This window comes from Rhinoderma darwinii, chromosome 13 (genome assembly GCF_050947455.1).
Source record: "Rhinoderma darwinii isolate aRhiDar2 chromosome 13, aRhiDar2.hap1, whole genome shotgun sequence".
Lineage (NCBI taxonomy): Eukaryota > Metazoa > Chordata > Amphibia > Anura > Rhinodermatidae > Rhinoderma > Rhinoderma darwinii.
In genome coordinates this window covers 59,792,307-59,812,699 of record NC_134699.1, presented here as the reverse complement: position 1 = coordinate 59,812,699, position 20,393 = coordinate 59,792,307, and the positions used below count along the sequence as shown (strand labels likewise).

General features: G+C 44.1%; 2 protein-coding genes across 3 annotated transcripts in view; one reads left to right on the top strand and one right to left on the bottom strand.

Annotated features, from left to right (window-relative positions):
• The window catches only part of MAP2K6 (mitogen-activated protein kinase kinase 6), a 41,688-nt gene extending 24,103 nt beyond the window's left edge, over positions 1-17,585 (bottom strand). The window contains exons 1-4 of one of the 2 annotated variants that reach the window (XM_075845156.1): positions 17,225-17,585; positions 11,465-11,506; positions 6,010-6,076; positions 825-873 (exon numbers count right to left, since the gene is read on the bottom strand). In XM_075845156.1, coding sequence (XP_075701271.1) covers positions 825-873; positions 6,010-6,076; positions 11,465-11,506; positions 17,225-17,246 — 180 coding nt within the window. In that variant the 5' untranslated portion in view covers positions 17,247-17,585. The remainder of the gene's footprint in view (positions 1-824; positions 874-6,009; positions 6,077-11,464; positions 11,507-17,224) is intronic. The other variant, XM_075845157.1, reaches the window with a different exon arrangement.
• Positions 17,586-17,677: 92 nt separating this feature from the next.
• ABCA5 (ATP binding cassette subfamily A member 5) overlaps positions 17,678-20,393 on the top strand; it is a 145,257-nt gene continuing 142,541 nt past the window's right edge. Inside the window, exons 1-2 of the mRNA XM_075845150.1 lie at positions 17,678-17,891; positions 19,478-19,591. The gene's annotated coding sequence lies outside the window, so the exon portion shown is untranslated. The remainder of the gene's footprint in view (positions 17,892-19,477; positions 19,592-20,393) is intronic.

Sequence of the window (20,393 nt, the reverse complement as noted above, 5' to 3'; positions counted from 1 at the left end):
GGAAAGATTTCTAGGACTGGCATCCTTATGGCTGACAACGTGCGAATCGGCAAGTAGCACCAAAAGGGATCCTGGCGATCTAGATTGGAAAGTGTGTCCAAGTAATTTTTTTGCTTCATTTAATGTAGAAATAATTAATCATGTCAAACGTAGGAGATGTTGTCTTAAGCTTCGTTCAACAACCAAGACAGAGACACCGCTGTTACTGCAGATTAGTCATCGACCTGTAACCACTGCTAAAGGTTCTTCCTATAAATGGGACGTCCAGCTGATAACACGGTTAACCAAATACACAAGAATTTATATTGTATGCGGCACGGTCAAAGAACAACATTGTAAAAGGGTGGCAGATTATTCGCTGGGATACCCATTGATCATTGGTACAGGGTTCCCGAGTCCTACATTCCTCCCAATCAGCATCTGTACTGATGGTAAATAACAGCCTGTATTATACTCCAGAGCTGCACTCACTATTCTGCTGGTGGAGTCACTGTGTACATACATTACATTGCTTATCCTGTACTGATACAGAGTTAGATCCTGTATTTTACTCCAGAGCTGCACTCACTATTCTGCTGGTGGAGTCACTGTGTACATACATTACATTGCTTATCCTGTACTGATACAGAGTTAGATCCTGTATTTTACTCCAGAGCTGCACTCACTATTCTGCTGGTGGAGTCACTGTGTACATACATTACTTACCCTGTACTGATCCTGAGTTACAGCCTGTATTATATTCCAGAGCTGCAGTGACAATTCTGCAGTTTGCAATTGGAAACCATCAACAAGCTTGTGGTTAGACACACCCCTATCAGACCTACCTTTTCTCCAATCAGGATGCATGCTTTTGAGTCCAAGTCACGTGGTGGCCTAAGAAAATGAAGGAAAATAAATAGATGAAAGCGAATAAGCTAAAACATAATACAAATACTCCCATGTTATCATTCTCACTACTACGGAGATTAACCCCTTCCCGACATTTGACGTATCCATACGCCAAAGTCGGGTAGGGGAAGTATGGAGTGGGCTCACGGAGTGAACTGGCTCCATACGATGCGGGTGTCGGCTGTTTGCGTCAGCCGACACTTCAGAGTAACGATGCTCGATCCCGCTCGTTTAACTCGTTAAATGCTGCAGGCAATAGCGACCACAGAATTTAAATCGTTAGAAAGAGGGGGCGACCCCTTCTAACAGTTCATCGCGCCCCCCGCAACGCAATCGCGGGGGGGGGGGGCGATGGTTGCTATGGCTGCCTGGGGGCTTAATGAAGGCCCCCAGGTCCGCCATCTTTGTGCACCTATTAAGCCTTGCCTCCGGCCTGTCAGAATCACGATATACTGCAATACATTAGTATTGCAGTATATCGTGCAAGCGATCTAATGATCGCTGGTTGAAGTCCCCTAGGGGGATAATAAAATAAAAGTAAAAATGAGTTAAAGTAAGTTTTTTTTTGTATAAAAAAGAAAAAATTAAAAAAGTTAAAAAAAACCTTTTCCCATTTTCCCCCTAGAGAATAGTAAAAAAAAGAAATAAACATAATTAGTATCGCCGCATCCGTAAAAGTCTGAACTATTACAATATATCATTATTTAACCCGCACGGTGAACGCCGTAAAAAACAAAAATTGTGAACGCCAGAATCTCTATTTTTTGGTCACCTCATCTCCCACAAAAAATGAAATAAAAAAACTGATCCAAGCGTTGCATGTACCCCAAAATGGTATTATTAAAAACTACAGCTTATCCCGCAAAAAATAAGCCGTCACACCACTTAATCGACGGAAAAATAGAAAAAAAGTTATGTCTCTCGGAATTTGGCGACACAAAATAAAATTTCTTTTTTACACTTCGGTTTTTACATGTAAAAGTAGTAAAATATAGAAAAACTATATATATATTTGGTATCGCCGTAATCGTATTGACCCGCAGAATAAAGTTAACATGTTGTTTTAATTGCACAGTGAATTCCGTAAAAACAGCGCGCAAAAAAACATGGGAGGAATCGCTGTTTTTTTTCATTTTCTACCCCACAAATCATTTTTTTTCCCGATTCCTAGTACATTATATGGCAAAATAAATGGTGCTACGAAAAACTACAACTCGTCCCGCAAAAATCAAGCCCACATAGGACTACATAGACGGAAAAATAAAGACGTTCTGGCTTTTGGAAGGTGGGGAGGAAAAAACGAAAACGAAAATCTGAAAAAGGGCTGCGGCGGGAACACAGGCCAGTCATCCGCAACCTGTGGCTCTCCAGTTGTTTTCAAACTATGACTTCCAGCATGTCCTAACAGCCTGTTGCTAGCAGGGCATGCTGGGAGTTGTAGTTTCACAAGATCTGGAGGGTCGCAGATCACTGGTAAAAAATTCATACGTCCAAAACCACATAAGTGTGTAGTGCCGGCCTCCTACGAGACGACGCTGAATGTAGCCGCTTCTAAATTATTTCTATGGAGCACGAATCCCAATCTGAAATGCGTTTTTTTTAACCCATGCAACCTTTTTTTAAAAGGCCTATACAGTATGACAGAACTGCAAGCAACAAGACCCCGGCAATCAGCTGTGATCAGTGGGTCGGCCATGACGGCATTTACTGAAGTCAACGGGCTTCATTGTTTTCAATGGATGTCTACATTCCTTCAGAGCCTCGCAGGACGCTGCTCTAATTGTTTAAAAGTTAGGAAAAAGAACCTTTTAAAGCCGACCTGTCCGCTCTCCTAGTGTTCCCCCATGAAATTCCTCTGTTGATCCTCCTGGAAATGCGTGAATAAATTGTTAACTGGGTGCAACCATTCCCTTTGTTAATAAGGCGTTTCCCTACATACCCTAATTTTGTCAGCGTGTATGGGCGTGTAGGAAAGAGACCTTTTGACAAGGCAAATGGTAACACCAGTTGTTTTCTTCCACACATTTCCAGGAGGAATAACAGAGGAGTGGCACAACACAGACGCTCCAGCATTGTTATTTCAAGGAGAATGCAACACTGACAATTCAAGAGAGCTGACAGGTACTTTTTATAGGGATTCTCTCACCTTAGTTGTTAATGGTCTATCCACATCTGGGATTCTCGCCTATCCGGTCAATGCGGCCGCCCTATCTCCTGTTCTGCAAGCTGCATCCAGGCAGAGACTAAAAGGAAATATGGCCGCACTCATGCTAGACTTCATTAAAGTTTTGAAGGCACCCGAGCACCAGGGCTGCAAGCTACTTCCGTTTAGTGAACGGGGGGCAGAGGTACCCCGATCTCCCGATAGGCAGAACTCTCACCTAGCAGACAATGGCATATCCAATAGAATGGTATTTCTTTCTGAAATATATTAAATTGTAATTGCGGCAAAAACTAAACAATGGAAGGTTCGCCTGCGGACCGCTCAGACAATTGCTAAATCACTCCAGGACATTGTTCTGTCAGCACAGATTATTGGCATGATCTACATCGATAAGGCAACCTGTTGGTACATCTAGGTTTTAGATTCAGCCAGGGAACCAATGACAACAGAAGAGGAACCTACAAAACGTCAGAGAATAGCCAGAACCGGCAAGCACGTGCCAGCAGGAGGCGACAGCGAAGCACAGACAAAGCCTATGAAATCAGCTCAACGCCATGCAGTCTGCAGATGGAATGTCAGGAATGTAACAGCTGGGGATTCTTTCAGCGGCAACTCAACTGTGATGTCAGCTCTGTGGCACCTCCGATATTCACTAGGATGTCCCTCTAGCCGTCTCATATCTAGCTGCCTGTAGATAATAGCGAGCGACAAACACGAGACCCCCGACCTCACGCAGAAGAAAGACTTTATTAAACGTGTAACATTTCAATCTACTATTACAAGATCCCCATAAATATCAATTTTGGAGTTACACTGTTTTATACAGTGTACACAGGTACAAGGGCTCGTCCATGCAGCGCCTTCCCTCTGCTGATGTTCAGTTGGCCCTGAGGAAAGGCCATGTACTGATCCCGAGCAACATTCTGTATTATACTCCGGAGCTGCACTCTCTATTCTGCTGGTGGAGTTACTGTGTACATACATTACATTACTTATCCTGTACTGTTCCTGGGTTACATCCTATATTATACTCCAGAGCTGCACTCACTATTCTGCTGGTGGAGTCACTGTGTACATACATTACTTACCCTGTACTGATCCTGAGTTACATCCTGTATTATACTCCAGAGCTGCACTCACTATTCTGTAGGTGGAGTCACTGTGTACATACATTACATTACTTATTCTGTACTGATCCTGAGTTACATCCTGTATTATACTCCAGAGCTGCACTCACTATTCTGCTGGTGGAGTCACTGTGTACATACATTACTTATCCTGTACTGATAGTTAGTTTAATCTTTGTATAAGATATTCTGCAACTCCCTACAATTTTTAAGATTTCTGCTTGCTGTAAGTAAATAGAAGCAAACGCTAACATCCAGAAACAGAAAACCTGCATAGACACAATACTTCTCAGAGTTGAGAGTTTGCTACAAATTCTTCCTTGCAACAAGGGTTTCCTCATCGAGTTACATGTGCCACCTCTTCAGCTTTATATGCCATAAAAGTCTGTGGTAACAAAACTTCTTTAACCCCATAACGACCAAGCCTATTTTGGCCTTTTTTGCTTTTCCATCGGTGCATTCCTAGAGCCATAACTTTTTATTTTTCCGTCGATGTAGCCGTATGTGGGCTATTTTTTGGGACGAGATGAAGTTTATATTACCATTATCAGGTACATGACAGTTATTGGTTAACATTTATTATTATTTGGGGGGGGATGGGTGACAGCAATTGCCACTGACTGTTATTTAAGAGGTTTAACGGCTGGGATCGCAGTTATCTCCGATCCTGGCTGCTGCAGTGGGAGCACAGCTGGTTCCAGGAGCGATCCTGTAGGCACACTCCTGTAACCGTGCGATCAGAATTACGTCTATGTACGGCATTCTGCGACAACTAACCACCGCAGATGACGTATATGCACGGCGCTAGGTTAGGGGGTAAATAACGAGGTCTAGAATGAAGGGGGAGGCACGGGGCTCAGTACAGTTTAATATCCACCTGTAAGCATTGCGTTGTACCACCTTTTGATCAGACACGGATGGCGTATCTATTGTTAATAATTAGAAAACCCCTTTAAAACCTTACAACATCTAGTAGCACGGTGTTGTGGGGGTGACACTTTCACATAAAACTAGAGAAGAGGAGCTCTAGCAGACAAACACACGAGAACTGATCATTTTTGACATTTACTAGTCTTGTAACATCAAATTAAAACTGGTTTAGAGAAAACATATCTATATATCCTGCTAGCTAATTCAGGACCATCATGTATTGACCTAAGTGGACAGCGACTACAATGAGTAACTCTTCCTCCGGAGGAGGCGGTACATCCACGCGCTGCACGGTTAAGCTCATTAATTTCAATAAGCGTGTAATGCTTTATTTCCCCTGCAGGGGCGCTGCAGGCGAACAGAAAACTTTACAACTAAACCGATTCCAATCTATCGCTGGAGGTTCCAGCAGTGGGACATCCTGTGATCAACTGGTCGTCGGGAAGCCCTTCTAACAACGCCAGGATTGTCCAAAGAATACATGTAGCTCTTATGAAATAACAATTCCGGAACATATTTACTTAGAACTCTGCATTCTACCATTCCTCTGTTATTCCTCCTAGAAATTTATGAATGAATTGACAACTCTGTGTTCCATTTCCCTTGTCAAAGAGGCGTGTCCCTACACAGTCTCACTCTGACAGCACTGATTGGACATTGTCAGTCTGTGTAGGACACCCCCCCCCCCAACTGGTAACGCCCAGTTATCAATGTAGTCATACATTTCCAGGAGGAATAACAGAGAAACGGAACATAAAATTGTAAGAAAAGATGCTCCAGAATTGCTATTTCACGAGTGATACAATTATTTACTAAAACAGTCATGTCAGGAGAGGTGACAGGCGCTCTTTAAAGTAAAAATAATCATAAAAACACCATATATTTTATTTTTAGACTTACGTGGGAGGAGTGGGATCCGGCTGATCAAAAATCGGAAGCTTAGGCAACTTTGGGTTTCTCCTCTTTCCTTAAATGTAAAAAAAAACACTAGGTTAAAAAAAGTTATACAGGCAACATTAGATCAATTACATTTTTATAAAGAACGTAAAATAAACAATCTATGGAGACGCACAGCACACAACGTAAGGACAATGTGACGTCTTTCCCAATACAAACCACATAGGAGAGGCCCGACTTTGAGTCATTAAGACATTTCTGAATGGTTGATCATACGTGGGAGAGGTCCGACTATGAAAAAGAGCAGCGACAAGTAGGTTGCGACACTATTACTCATCACTCCCGACATGACCTGGCCTCCTTCCACATATAGGAAGCATAGGGATAACTCGCCTGTACACAGAGCCGACAAACACAGATCTGCAGGACCGATAAATTAAAGCTCCTTTTTTTTTTTTTCACCTATGCACCGGTTTGTTTTTTCAGAGTAAACAAAATATCACATTGTTAACTGGAAACAGTCAACAAGCTGCTGTTGATGGATACAACATTCTATTTGTGATTCTCTATTATGATACTGATCTGCTGGTCGATGTTGCAGAATAACGGATTAAAAAGGGGTGTTTCTCCCATCTAAGGGGCCAGTTGCTGCAACCCATATAACGCCAAGAACAGGGGTGCCTGGTCCTGCGTTACCGTAGTCAGCGATCGTGCTAAACCCACAGACCCTAATGGAGAATTACCACGCGCGCATTGTCACCTCTCCACCAACAACGGAGTAACAGGCATGGAGGTCCCAAACCGATCAGACGTGTATGGCATCGAATAGTTTCAGATGTGAAAGTGTTAATATTGGCGTAGCCCAGGATGGGATTTCAGCCTGCTGATCGGCACTTCGGGAGACTTTTTAGTAGGTGCAAAGGCGCCCTCTGGTTACGTAACTTCTAGTATTATATATTGAAGGGGCCTGCCTTAGGACTGGAGGTGTTGCAGCAGGCCATGAATGAGTAAATGGGTGACCATGTAATATAAGACTGAGGCCAACAGAGCAGTAGCCCCTACACTCTCCAGAGTGGGGTACCCCTTCATGAAGTCTATATGGCCTAATAGGGACAAAGCATTATACAGCTTTCTAATATACTTTGTTTCAATTGCTCACAGTTATCAAAATTTCTGCTTGCTGTCAGTGAATGAGACCATTCTTGCTTACATCCAGAGGCTGAAAATCTGTACAAACCAGGCTGAGGTTTACAACAATTGTATCCATTCTAGACTATGCTCTGGGAGATAAATACATCAGCAACACAAACCTCTTTCTGGATGGTTAGGCTATGTTCACACGGAGTATTTTGGGGGAGGAATATCTGCCTCAAAGCTCCAAACGGAATTTTGAGGCAGATATTCCTCCCCCAAAATACTCCGTGTGAATAGCAATTATCGCGCCGTTTTTCGCCCGCGGCCATTGAGCGCCGCGGGCATAAAACACGCTTTCTCCTGCCTCCCATTGAAGTCAATGGGAGGTCGGAGGCGGAAGCGCCCGAAGATAGGGCATGTCGCTTCTTTTTCCCGCGAGGCAGTTTTACTGCTCGCGGGAAAAAGACGCCGACGCCTCCAATTGAAATCAATGGGAGGCGTTCTCGGGCCGTTTCTGCCGAGTTTTGCGACGCGGTTTCCGCGTCAAAAAACTCGGCAAAAGACCCCGTGTGAACATAGCCTTACAGTGTATCAGTGAAGGGGAAAAACTATCAGCCTGGAGCTCAGATGTTTTACTTTTTAGTTGTCTACACTGGATACACTGTAACCCTCTCTTAGCTGCGGTTCACAAGGAGTTTTTTGCATGCAGAAAATCTGCCTCAAAATTCCATTTGGAAGTTTGAGGCAGATTTTCCACTCCCTGCACGCCGATTTTCGCCCGTGGCCATTGAGCGCCGTGGGCATAAAACGCCACTAAATATGCTTTCTCTGACTCCCATTGAGGTCAATGGGAGGTCAGAGGCGGAATCGCGCGAAGATAGGGCATGTCCCTTTTTCCTGCGAGCCGGTTTTACCGCTCGCGGGAGAAAACCGCCTCCACTTCCCATTGAAATCAATGGGAGGCATTTTCGGTCGGTTTTTGGCGAATTTTGCGGCGCGCTTTCCGCATCAAAAAACTCAGTGTGAACATACTCTAATAAGGCTGGGTTCACACAGGGTTTTTTGCAGGCAGAAAATCTGCCTCAAAATCTGCCATTGAGCGCCGCGGGCAAGAAACGCTGCAAAATACGCTTTTTCTGCCTCCCATTGATGTCAATGGGAGGTCAGAGGCGTAAACGCCCGAAGATAGGACATGTCGCTTCCTTTTCCCACTAGATGGTTTTTCCACTTGCAGGGAAAAAAACGCCTCCGCCTCCCATTGAAATCAATGGGAGGCATTTTTGGTGCGTTTTCTGACGCGGTTTGCGGGTAAAAAAAAACTCTGTGTGAACTCCCCCCTTAGGTTTAAACAATGGATGTAAAAAAAAGGGTGTTTATCTTATTCACCGACAGCAAGTAGAGAACTTGAAGCAATTTAAACAAAAAGGTTTTAGGCTATGTTCACACGGAGTATTTTGGGGGAGGAATATCTGCCTCAAAGCTCCAAACGGAATTTTGAGGCAGATATTCCTCCCCCAAAATACTCCGTTTGAAAAGCAATGATCGCGCCGTTTTTCGCCCGCGGCCATTGAGCGCCGCGGGCAGAAAACACGCTTTCTCCTGCCTCCCATTGAAGTCAATGGGAGGTCGGAGGCGGAAGCGCCCGAAGATAGGGCATGTCGCTTCTTTTTCCCGCGAGGCAGTTTTACTGCTCGCGGGAAAAAGACGCCGACGCCTCCCATTGAAATCAATGGGAGGCGTTCTCGGGCCGTTTCTGCCGAGTTTTGCGACGCGGTTTCCGCGTCAAAAAACTCGGCAAAAGACCCCGTGTGAACATAGCCTTAGAGAGTTTTAGAACTTTGTTTATACAACATGAAGCAGCATTTAAAACGTAGCCTCAAAACCTAATCTTTTCATAGAAATTACCCGAAAGAGGATCATTAAAGGGATATCCCCATCTCAAAGTGCACAGCAGGTGGTGGGGAGCCGTGGTGGGGTCCCGCAAGTCATACCGCCAACAGTCAAAAAGTAATGGCAACAATGATCTTTACGTCTGTGTGAGCTCCTCATACAGCACCTTCTTCCTGGCTGTCTAGTAAGCCCCTCATCGGTGCACCCATTTCTCTTGTAGATGCCCCTGTTAATGGGCATCTGTCTGCATGGTATGTCACCACCTTAAACAGCTATGCAAAAAAAAAATGGATGCTAAATGCTGACACTATATAGCCCACCCACTCAATGCTCAGGGTCTTACACCTGTCATCTACTTGATGGATTAGACGGCGCACCTACCTTTATAGAAATCTCTTAGAAGATCGTATTTAAAGGGTATGTCCACCTTCAGGCAACATTTTAAAGCATATAGATATATTCTATCAATTTTAGTAACATTGTAAATACATTGTATTGATTATCTTATTGTAAATTATAGCCCTAAATGGCATCTACAGCTCTGCTGGTCATCATTGGAAAGAGTCAGCAAGCTGGCTACATTAACTATAATGTTGTGGGAAAGTTATAATGCTGGAAGACTTCAGCTCTCAAGCATGTAGAATAGTGAGTGCAGCTCTGGATCAGGATCAGTACAGGAGAAGTAATGAATGTACACAGTGACCCCACCAGCAGAATAGCGAGTGCAGCTCTGGAGTATAATACAGGATGTAACTCAGGATCAGTATGGGATAAGTAATGTAATGTATGTACACAGTGACTCCACCAGCAGAATAGTGAGTGCAGCTCTGGAGTATAATACAGGATGTAACTCAGGATCAGTACAGGATAAGTAATGTAATGAATGTACACAGTGACCCCACCAGCAGAATAGCGAGTGCAGCTCTGGAGTATAATACAGGATGAAACTCAGGATCAGTATAGGATAAGTACCGTGTTTCCCCGAAAGTAAGACAGTGTCTTACTTTCTTTTTATCCCCAAAAGCCCCACTATGTCTTACTTTCGGGGTATGTCTTATATTGTAAAAAAATTGTCGAATTTTTTTTTATTTTTTTTTTCACAAACTTTATTTAACTGTTTTACATTTTTTTTTTTAGTCCCACCAGGGGACTTCACTATGCGATGTGCCGATCGCATATATAATGCTTTGGTATACTTAGTATACCGAAGCATTATTGCCTGTCAGTGTAAAACTGACAGGCAACCTATTAGGTCATGCCTCCGGCATCGCCTAACAGGCAGATGCTGAAGGCAGACCTGGGGGTCTTTGTTAGACCCCCGGCTGTCATGGAAACCCGACGGCGACCCGCGATTTGTTTGCGGGGGCGCCGATCGGGTGACAGAGGGAGCTCCCCCCTCTGTCAAACACATTAAATGCCGCTGTCACTATTGACAGCGGCATTTAATGGGTTAAACTGCCGGAATCGGCGCGCGCTTCGATTCCGGCAGTTGCAGCAGGAGCAAGTGCAGGGGACGGCGCGGTGACGTATGGAGAGGGGGGCGGCGCGGAAGTGGGCAGGAGGCGGCAATACCCCCGTGTTTCCCCGAAAGTAAGACATATGTCTTACTTTCGGGGTACGGCTTATATTAGCCGACCCCCCTGAAACCCCCGATACGTCTTACAATCGGGGGTGTCTTACTATCGGGGAAACACGGTAATGTAATGTATGTACACAGTGACTCCACCAGCAGAATAGTGAGTGCAGCTCTGGAGTATAATACAGGATGTAACTCGGGATCAGTACAGGATAAGTAATGTAATGAATGTACACAGTGACCCCACCAGCAGAATAGCGAGTGCAGCTCTGGAGTATAATACAGGATGTAACTCAGGATCAGTATAGGAGAAGTAATGTAATGTATGTACACAGTGACTCCACCAGCAGAATAGTGAGTGCAGCTCTGGAGTATAATACAGGATGTTACTCAGGATCAGTACAGGATAAGTAATGTAATGTATATACACAGTGACTCCACCAGCAGAATAGTGAGTGCAGCTCTGGAGTATAATACAGGATGTAACTCAGGATCAGTACAGGATAAGTAAGGTAATGTATATACACAGTGACTCCACCAGCAGAATAGTGAGTGCAGCTCTGGTGTATAATACAGGATGTAACTCAGGATCAGTACAGGATAAGTAAGGTAATGTATGTACACAGTGACTCCACCAGCAGAATAGTGAGTGCAGCTCTGGAGTATAATACAGGATGTAACTCAGGATCAGTACAGGATATGTAATACAATGTTACTCATATCTAAACGATGAAACATTGTTTGAAGGTGGATGTACACTTGAAGGATGATGATAATGATATGAAGAAACAGCGTTAGTGTGCTGTATGGCAACCGTGCTCATGCACACAACACGGATAATTCACCCAACAGACTCACCAACTCCTTTGCTTGTGGGGGTCTTCTTCACGTACCCAGGAGCTGTGTGACAAATTAAAGGAACACCTACAAATGAAAAGTGTTCACTGTACACCAAACCGGCGTTCGTGCCAATCTTAGGGCCGGACATCTACATGAAACGCAATTACTTAGAAGTTATTACAGGAAGGTGCCTAAATGCATCAGACGCATGGGAAATGTAATTGCAACACTGCACACACAGCAGCACAGAACCATATGGAAATGGTCAGGAACGGTTAACTCTATGGAGCTGCCCTGTAGCTCTCCCATCAAAGAAGCAGCTTGCAGTACCACTTTCCACCACTGCCAGAGCCAAAAATGCATAAGCACAAATGCAACAGCGCCCCCATCCATAACCTAGTGACACTCTTCTTGGAGTCACTTACTTATTCCATATTATAATGTCAGTTTACAAGTATACAGGGCAGCCACAGAGAAATCAAAGCCTTTTACAGCGGCCTGTATTCCTTAAAACGTATTCCTGAAATAAAAAGAGAGTCAATAGTTCTGAAAAATCCATGATTGTGGGTAGGGCTGTTACCCTGCAGCAAAACTGGGTCCTTGGGTATTTACTGTAAACCTCAAAGTGTATGTCCACCATTAAACACTAGATGATTAGATAGATAGATAGATAGATAGATAGAATCTGTATAAAGGGTTAACTATAAATACATTACTTTACTAATCTTGTATTGTTCCTGAATTCACAATTCTACTGATTGCTATTGGAAACAGTCAGCAAGTTTGTTGTCAAACACTGTCCTATTAGCCTTACTGAGCTTCTATAAAGTAGCGGGACAGATGATTTTTCCTAATATAGAAGACTGTACAATGCCTGGTGTAAAGACGACACTTCCCAGAATGAAAATCACCAGAGCAAGCTCCAGGCAGACACTGAACAAGCAGCAAATGCTGGAGATTTCAGCTTTGAAGCCTGCAGAATTCAGAGCACTTCTTTCAATACAGGCTGCAACTCACAAATCAGTACAAGATAAGAAACGAAGGAAGGGGAGCCGGTCACTGCCAGGAAACTCAAGGAGCCCCACAGGCCAAAAAATGTCTCATGTGAATAAGATTTCCAACTGGACAATTCATCAAATTGCATTTTGATTTGTGATAGGCACCGCTTATCTTCGTTTAACTACAAACCCATAGGGAAATGGCATCGAATTATCCCACGTCTATGGCCATTAGATGACAGGCCACATGGGGCACCATTCGTCCAATAAAAGGAGCGCCGCTTGGGGTCCCACCGATCATTAGAACAGGGGTTCAAAGCCCCTCGTTCCTACTCAGGCCCGCATAGTGGAGAAGCTCGAATGGAGGAGCGATCGCCCTCCCCACCCCCATTCAAGGTCAATGGGGTTGACCGAAACATCGGAGGACTGCACTCCATCAGACCCGCAGGTCCATTCAAAGTTCTGCTCACTGCAAGGGGTGCAATGGGGGGCCCGGGACCCCTGTTCTAGTGATCAATGAGGCCCCCAGTCATCAGACCGTTATCCTTTTGAGAATTGATAGATCTTGAGCTTGGTATGATGCCTTTAAAAGCAACTGAAATACCGCAGTCATAATCTACAGGTAACTTTTCTTTACCGATTCTGAGTTTCATGATGTTTTCTTCTCCAGTCATAGCTAAAGCTAAATTCAGAATTCTGCTGGGGAGATCAATCGCCATGTGTTTCCAAGGCCAACCAGAAGATTTGTATGTGAATGGAGAAAAGTTCCTGAAAACGAAAAACGTATACAAAAAAAGAGTTTCCATCATCAGGCCAATTAAGATGGTTACCCAAAGAGAGTCACATATGTAGCAATGCAGAGCGACACGCTAGTCAGGAACGGTGAAAAACGGAGTGACAACCATCACGGGCACGGCATTAGCCGCCATTAAAAGGTGGTCACCCAGCACCGAACTACCAAAAGAGGCTGAAAAGACGACGTCGATGACTCTGGAACAAATTATTTACACTGCAATCCCAAAAATGCCTGCATCCACTTCCAGCAGAGAAATCAATGGCTGCAAATGCATCTGTTAACCCACTCACTGCCACACATACAACTTATATCATGACAGAAAATCAATGTGAGAAAAGAAATAAGAAGGTTTTCTGTGGTTTCTATTTCCTGGACGACTTAAAAATAGTCATCGAATATCTCTGAGATCTCCCCCCGGTCAGAACACATGCAACATAGGGGGATCCTAGCAAAAATGTTACCCACGACCCCCTCAGTACAAGGATGTTTTTTTACTATATTCAATTAATAGGATTCAAAAATGGATTTGTCAAGTCTTTAATGCTGGGGGGGGGGGGGGGGGGGGGTTCGGTGCGAAGACATATGGGAAAGTACACACTGCACAAAGTAACACCTATAATAGCAAAAACTGGACACAGATAAAACCCTCCTGGTCAGATTGACTGGTCCCCCATTGTACACACAGCAGAGGAGGAAGGTTGCTGCCACCGCAAGCTGCCTCCCAGCCAGATACAAGTCTGATCTAAGGGGGGGGGGGGGTGACGACGCGCAACATGGATGTCACCTAGGATACCCAAAAGGTGTCTGGACAAAATAAATAAATCTATGAACTCCATATAGACTCCACATAGAAGAACGTACGCAGCAATGTGACCAGGAGTATTTGACTCAACGTCTTATCACTGACGTCCTGGGATTGTTAAGTGGACTGGTTAGCACAGTGACACGTCTGAGGAGAATAAATGGGAAATGTATTAAAATGAAACCACAAAAAAACAAAAACAAAACTGTAATTGGCTCCGCCCTGAACATACGAACGCTACGTCTATCCGAGCTGCAGAGCTCTGCGTGGTGCATTGCAATTCTTACTAATACATGCTTTTCAGATTAAAATAAAAGCTCAATTTCTGCAACTTGCTAATAAGCTTAGGTGATATAATTCCACAAATGGGATCTACGCTTGCTGTCAGTGAATAGAAATGTACGGTAGAAAAAAATACATCTGAATGTTAAAAACAGGTACAATTATAGAGGTTGTCTCGTGAATACAACGCCGGTCTATAGGTCATATTATATGGACGTCATGTGGGGGGGGGGGGTTCATTAAATGATGAATAATTTTTATTTAAAGCTGGAAAGGGGTTCCATATTTTTTTTTTCTTGCGGGGGGTGGGGCTGTCTAACATAAGGATTGATTTTAATAATTGCAACGCAATTGGGGAGGTGGGGGTCATACATAAGCCTGAACTAGCAGACTACATTTTCTGTCTAGCTTTTGCAAACGACACACCGAGGTGGACCTAGCCTGCAACAACTTTAGCGCAACTGTAAAGTACATGCAGCACAATTCCGTTAATCCGGCATCAACAGAATATTAGGTTTTCCGGACTACTCAACAGTCGGAGGAATATAGTAAGAATTGTGCGGCATAAAATGAAACGCAGACGTTATAACATTAACTCCTAATCAGACATCTCTGCTCTGCATATATCGTAGTACAGTTCTGTGCCGAACTATCGCAATATAAAAACAGACGTTTTGTGTGTTTTTTTTTTGCTATTTACGGTTCACGCAGGTTCAATTTAATAGGACTCGTGCACGATACTCTCCAGACGCCATTTTTTGCACTGTGATTACTGCTCGCCGGTCTTATAGATCTCCCACAATCTCTGTAGGCCGTAACTGGAGCCTGGCTGAATTATCTGCCACCCGGGAGTCTGTATTTCCTATAAAAACTTCCAGGGGGGGGGGGGGGTAAAACTCTTCAGGAGTCAGACCATCCGAGGAGCAAAGCTACGTTCATAGTGGCCCACAATAAAGATATCATTTATAAAGATTGACAGGGGATCACAAATATATATATATATATATAGGAGCGCAACACCCCCAACATGGCGGCCCTAAGGAAGAAGGTTCTTCCATTCTATATTTATTGTCTACTTTAGGGAACATTTGGATAGCCCAAAAACACACACCCTGATGGTCCATGAGGGTGATCTGGATAATTAATTTTTGTATATAACAACATAGGCCCCGATGCTATTCCAATAGTGCAAAAAAGAAAAACTGTATCAATTAAAAATTATTTCCTTCCTCGTCGTGAGAGTGGAAAAGGGGTCTTAGCCCTCCTGCACACAACCGAGTGCCACTCTGGCCATTTTTCACAGCATCCGATAGCTTTCCAGTATCCATTCCCTTTAGTGGGTGAATCGGGTCTGTGAAAACGCACCAAACTCTCCGATCTGTTGAAAGATAGAACATTTCCTATCTTTCCACGGATCAAGGACGGGACTCGGACGGCACACACGGTCGTGTGCATTAGGGCTTAGGACAGTTTCACATAGCCGTAATACTGCCAGAAAACCCCGACCCTTTGTGCCGAAATAAACCTAGAAAAACACTTGACGGATCCCATCAGCAGCAAGCCAAGACTTCTAAAGAATCCACAAACAGCTCTCACATCTAATCCCCCCATTAACCCGCAGTAAGAGTCCCGCGGTTTGTTTTTCCCTTCCAGTGTGTCATTTCATTGGCTTCTGCAGCCACTTGCAAGGCCTTAGGGGTAGAACTGTTAAAATAGTCTTTCATAAAGGACGTTTTAAATAGCTCAGTGTATATAACCAGTGCCGTGCCAATCAATACCAAGCCTGGCTGTGCAAAGGGCGAGAGAAAAGAGGGCAGTCCAAGTCCGGCCTGAAGAAGGTATATACAAGGAGGAGGAGTGGTATATACACAAGGAGGTGGAGGTATATACAAGGAGGAGGAAGGGGGGTGGTATATACAAGGAGGAGATGGGGTGGTATATACAAGGAGGAGATGGGGTGGTATATACAAGGAGGAGGAAGGGGGGGTGGTATATACAAGGAGGAGGAAGGGGGGGTGGTATATACAAGGAGGAGGAAGGGGGGGTGGTATATACAAGGAGGTGGAGGGAGGGTGGTATATACGGGGAGGAAGGGATAGTATATACACAAGGAGGGGATAGAGATATATATACACATACATACATACACACACACACACAAGGAGGAGGTGGTATCTACACAAGGAGGAGGGGCTAAATCCTGCACAGCTGAATTGCAACTGCACAGAACAATCTGCAGCAATGCAAAAAGATATAAAAAAAAAAACAAAATATTTAGTTTTTCTATATTTTACAATAAAAAAAAGTCAAAAACAAACAAAAAGTAATGCGTGCAATATTTAAAAACATATAAAGGCTAATTAAATGGTGCGAATTATGTTGCAGAAACCAAATAAATGCAAAGATAGGCAATCAGTAAAATTTCCATGTAGACCGTACAATGCAATAAAAGTAAAAACAATGCAAAAATAAAAATTAAAAAAAAGTGCATACATGCAAACGAATCATCTAAAATGAGGCAAAAGAAACCCTGCAGTATAATACGCTGCAAAAAAAGTGCATGCAATTTTAACTCGTTCATGGCCCCTGCAGATCTGCATGGCCCCCCGGCTGCAGAATTTAAAAAAAACAGACTAAATTCCACTTTGAGCTGTGCAGCCGTGTAACGTGTGGGGTGCAGACTGCGCTAGGAGCGGCGATCTACGGACATGTTGCATGGAAGCCCTGCCTTGTAGGAACTCTGCAGAAGGGCAGCACGCAAACAGGAAATGCAACTGCACCAGGGAAGCCTCAAACTTGCTAATGCACTGGCACACTGCTGCCTGCACTGCTGCACTCTCATATGCACACGGGAGATTTTGCATTTGCACTGTGCAAACTCCACAATTCTGATCCCTTACCTCCTTTACTAGGCTGAGACATTCTCCCCTTTGCTTTGATGGGAAGGGGGAGGGGTGCACAAAAGACTTTGCCTCTCCTCTCCTCTCTTTCTTTCTAGTTTTACAACAAAGATGCAAACTGCAGGCTCCAGATCTTCCTGCAGAGCTGCTGGGGTTGCAGGAGGTGCTTGCACTGCCTGTTCCTGGATTGCACAGCAAAAGCCCCCTAATGCACAGTGATCGCCGTCCTCTCCGGTCCGTGAAACAAGATTTCCAGCACTTGCAGTTGCAGCCGAGATCCCGGGCTCTGCACCTACATGATGGGCCAAGGGCTGCCAGCTGAAAAGCTCCAAACTTGGAATCGGGGACGCAAAGCGCATGCGCGGTTTCTGGGAGCGTTCGCGGGGCATGACGGGACATGTAGTTCCAGGGGAGGCCGCCTTTTTTCCCCTCTCATGCCGGTTTCTGAGTGGAGTGAACCCGATGACCTTACGCTGCGTGTTATTTCACTCAACGTACAGGGGTTTTATGCTGTTATTTACACAGAATTTGGGACATTTTCCCTCAGAAAGCTCCAGAAATAGACTTTGTCAGGCGCCGTGCTGTGCAATAAAGTTTTCAATGACGCACAATATGGTTGCGAAAAGTCTGACTGGAAATATTTAGTCAGCCAGTCCCTTCAGTTAAAGTAAGGCTGCAGTCATACTCCCCTTTAGTCTTACTTCATATATATACACTTTAATCGGATTTATAAAGTTTTCCTTTAAAATCCTAACAATGCTCCAGTAAAGGAATCCCAGTTGTTTATTAGTCATATCTGTTCCTGGAAAAGCTGGGTGACTACCATAACAACTGCTGCAGGGGTTATCACTCAGCTTTACCAGTGTCCTGAACAGCAAAGCTTCTTGTATGCGTATATACCGTCCATATTGCGGTACTCCTGGGGAGATATAATGGCGTCCATATTGCTTGCCAAGAAACGGCTGCATAGAATTGGTATCTGCGTGCGAAAAGAGGAAAACATGAAGACTCGAAAGAGGTTTTCCTACTGTTGGTAAATAAATAATGTCCCCAAGAACAAAGGTGGCAGTGATTTCTCTTGCTTCTTCCCAATACAGAGGGACTCCTGACCAAAATGGTTGCCGTTCCTGACACGTCTCTAGGTAGAGGGGGTCCCCCACTCTATGAGCCATAACAGGGAACATATCTGGTGGACCAGGCCCGTCATTGCGATGGACTGACGGACATTCACTTGAATGACCGCCATGTAATGCTACGTTTGCTTTGTAGCGGCTGTCTGACCAGGGGTAAGGGTTTATTCACGCATCGCAGTCTTGCCGCGATTGCCTGCTATGGCAGTTTTTGCTGCGATCTTCACTAATTCGCGGCAAGACCACGACGTGTATAAAGCAGCTGCCGTTCAAAAAGTGGTTGTTTTCATGAGAAAAACGCTTTAAGTTTCACATCCGAGTCATCGGTGCCATCCTTCGGGTAGAGACACACGTAGCAGTCGAATACACAAGCCGCCATGCGGTTTTATCGCTAATCGGCATGATTTATAAATAATTGTTAGTGTCTGTGCGTTTTTGCGGGTAAAAAACGAGCCCTACTGCGTTAAAATCGCATGGCGGCTTATCGGGCGTCTGCCTGGTTGCCGTTACATGTGTCTTTACCCTTAGGCTGAGTTCACACGTCGTGAATTTGTCGCAGATTTTGTTGCAGATTTGATGCAGAGCTCATCCTTTTGCATTGCAAAGGGAATAATTTGCAATGAAAATCGGTGACACATCCATAACGTGTGAACTGAGCCTTAGGGCGCTGGTGTTTTTTACGGCTAGCACACTGACCCATTCATTTCTATGGCCACATGCACACGACCGTGGTTTTTACGGATCCGTGTGGGAGCGAGTCGCAAAACTCAGAGCAGGTCCTATTCCTGTCCGTGTTTGCGGATCAGTCTCACGTATTCAAGCGTATGGCGACGTGAAAACCACAGACAGCACACGGATGCCACCCCTGTGCTGTCCGTGTTTTGCGGATTTGTTTACGGACCGCAAAATATAAACGGTCGTGTGCCTGAGCTCTTGGAGATCAAATTGTAAGTATTACAGGTTCCCATTGACTTTCTTGGGTTTACCCTACGTAGAAAATAATAGAACGTAATAGCGTAGCGATAAATGCTAGGCGCTCTCCATGGCTATGAATTGAACATTTAACCTCTTGATTTAAATCGCACTAAAAAATGAACCTAATCCTATCATATTCTTCTTTCAGGCTCATTTCCAATTGTAAAAAAAAAAGTGCGCATTATGGGGCAAATGGCTGCCAGCCCCCCCACCATTTACATTCTGCCGTTTTTGCAGCATGACGTTCATCGAGAAGCATAAGGTATGTATTATAATGTAATAAGTATGATGAGGTGACGCTGCAATAACCAAGAGCAACGATATTCTTTAAAAGAAAACGGAGAAAAAAAATATATAGATTTACGATGAGCAAAAATAATACAGTGGCATTAGTTTAATCTAGAATCTGATAATCCAGAAAATCTGATCATCCAACAAGTGTTGCCATCAATATAATATCACAAGAACCAATAAAGACATATTTATGGTTAAAAAATGAAGTGAGTTTTATAGACGTCCTAACTACTACCATGGGATAATCCAGAATATCTGGTAATTATCAGGTTCCACTGACACCAGATTAAGGGAATTTTTTCCAATTTGAAAATGAAACCCTATCCCTTTAATGTGAATCTCCACTGAAAGGGGTTGTCTGCTTTGAACATTTGCTCCTTGTGTGTTCCCAGCGATCAGCTGTAATCTGTAGGGAACCCTGCAGAAAGTGTTTAATCCTTACAGTGCCTCCGCAGGGGATATTAAGCATTACAGATCTCTCATTAATATCAATGAGTTCTCTAGTGCTGTGCGATTCTGCGTGTGATGTATTCAGTCACATGTGTTCATATGTGTACATGCAATTTCATGCGACCGCATCCCGATATTACAGAAATGCAAGATTGCGTTCTACCGTAGACATGACCATGCAAAATGCATTGTTTGCCGTGCTTTTCGTAAGCCAGCTGGGGATACGCGAGTAACAAGTCTTGTGCAGTCAGTGCATTTTATATTCAAGTTTTCACTATACAAAAACATTTATGGTGCCTGGAATCTAGTTAAAAACCCAT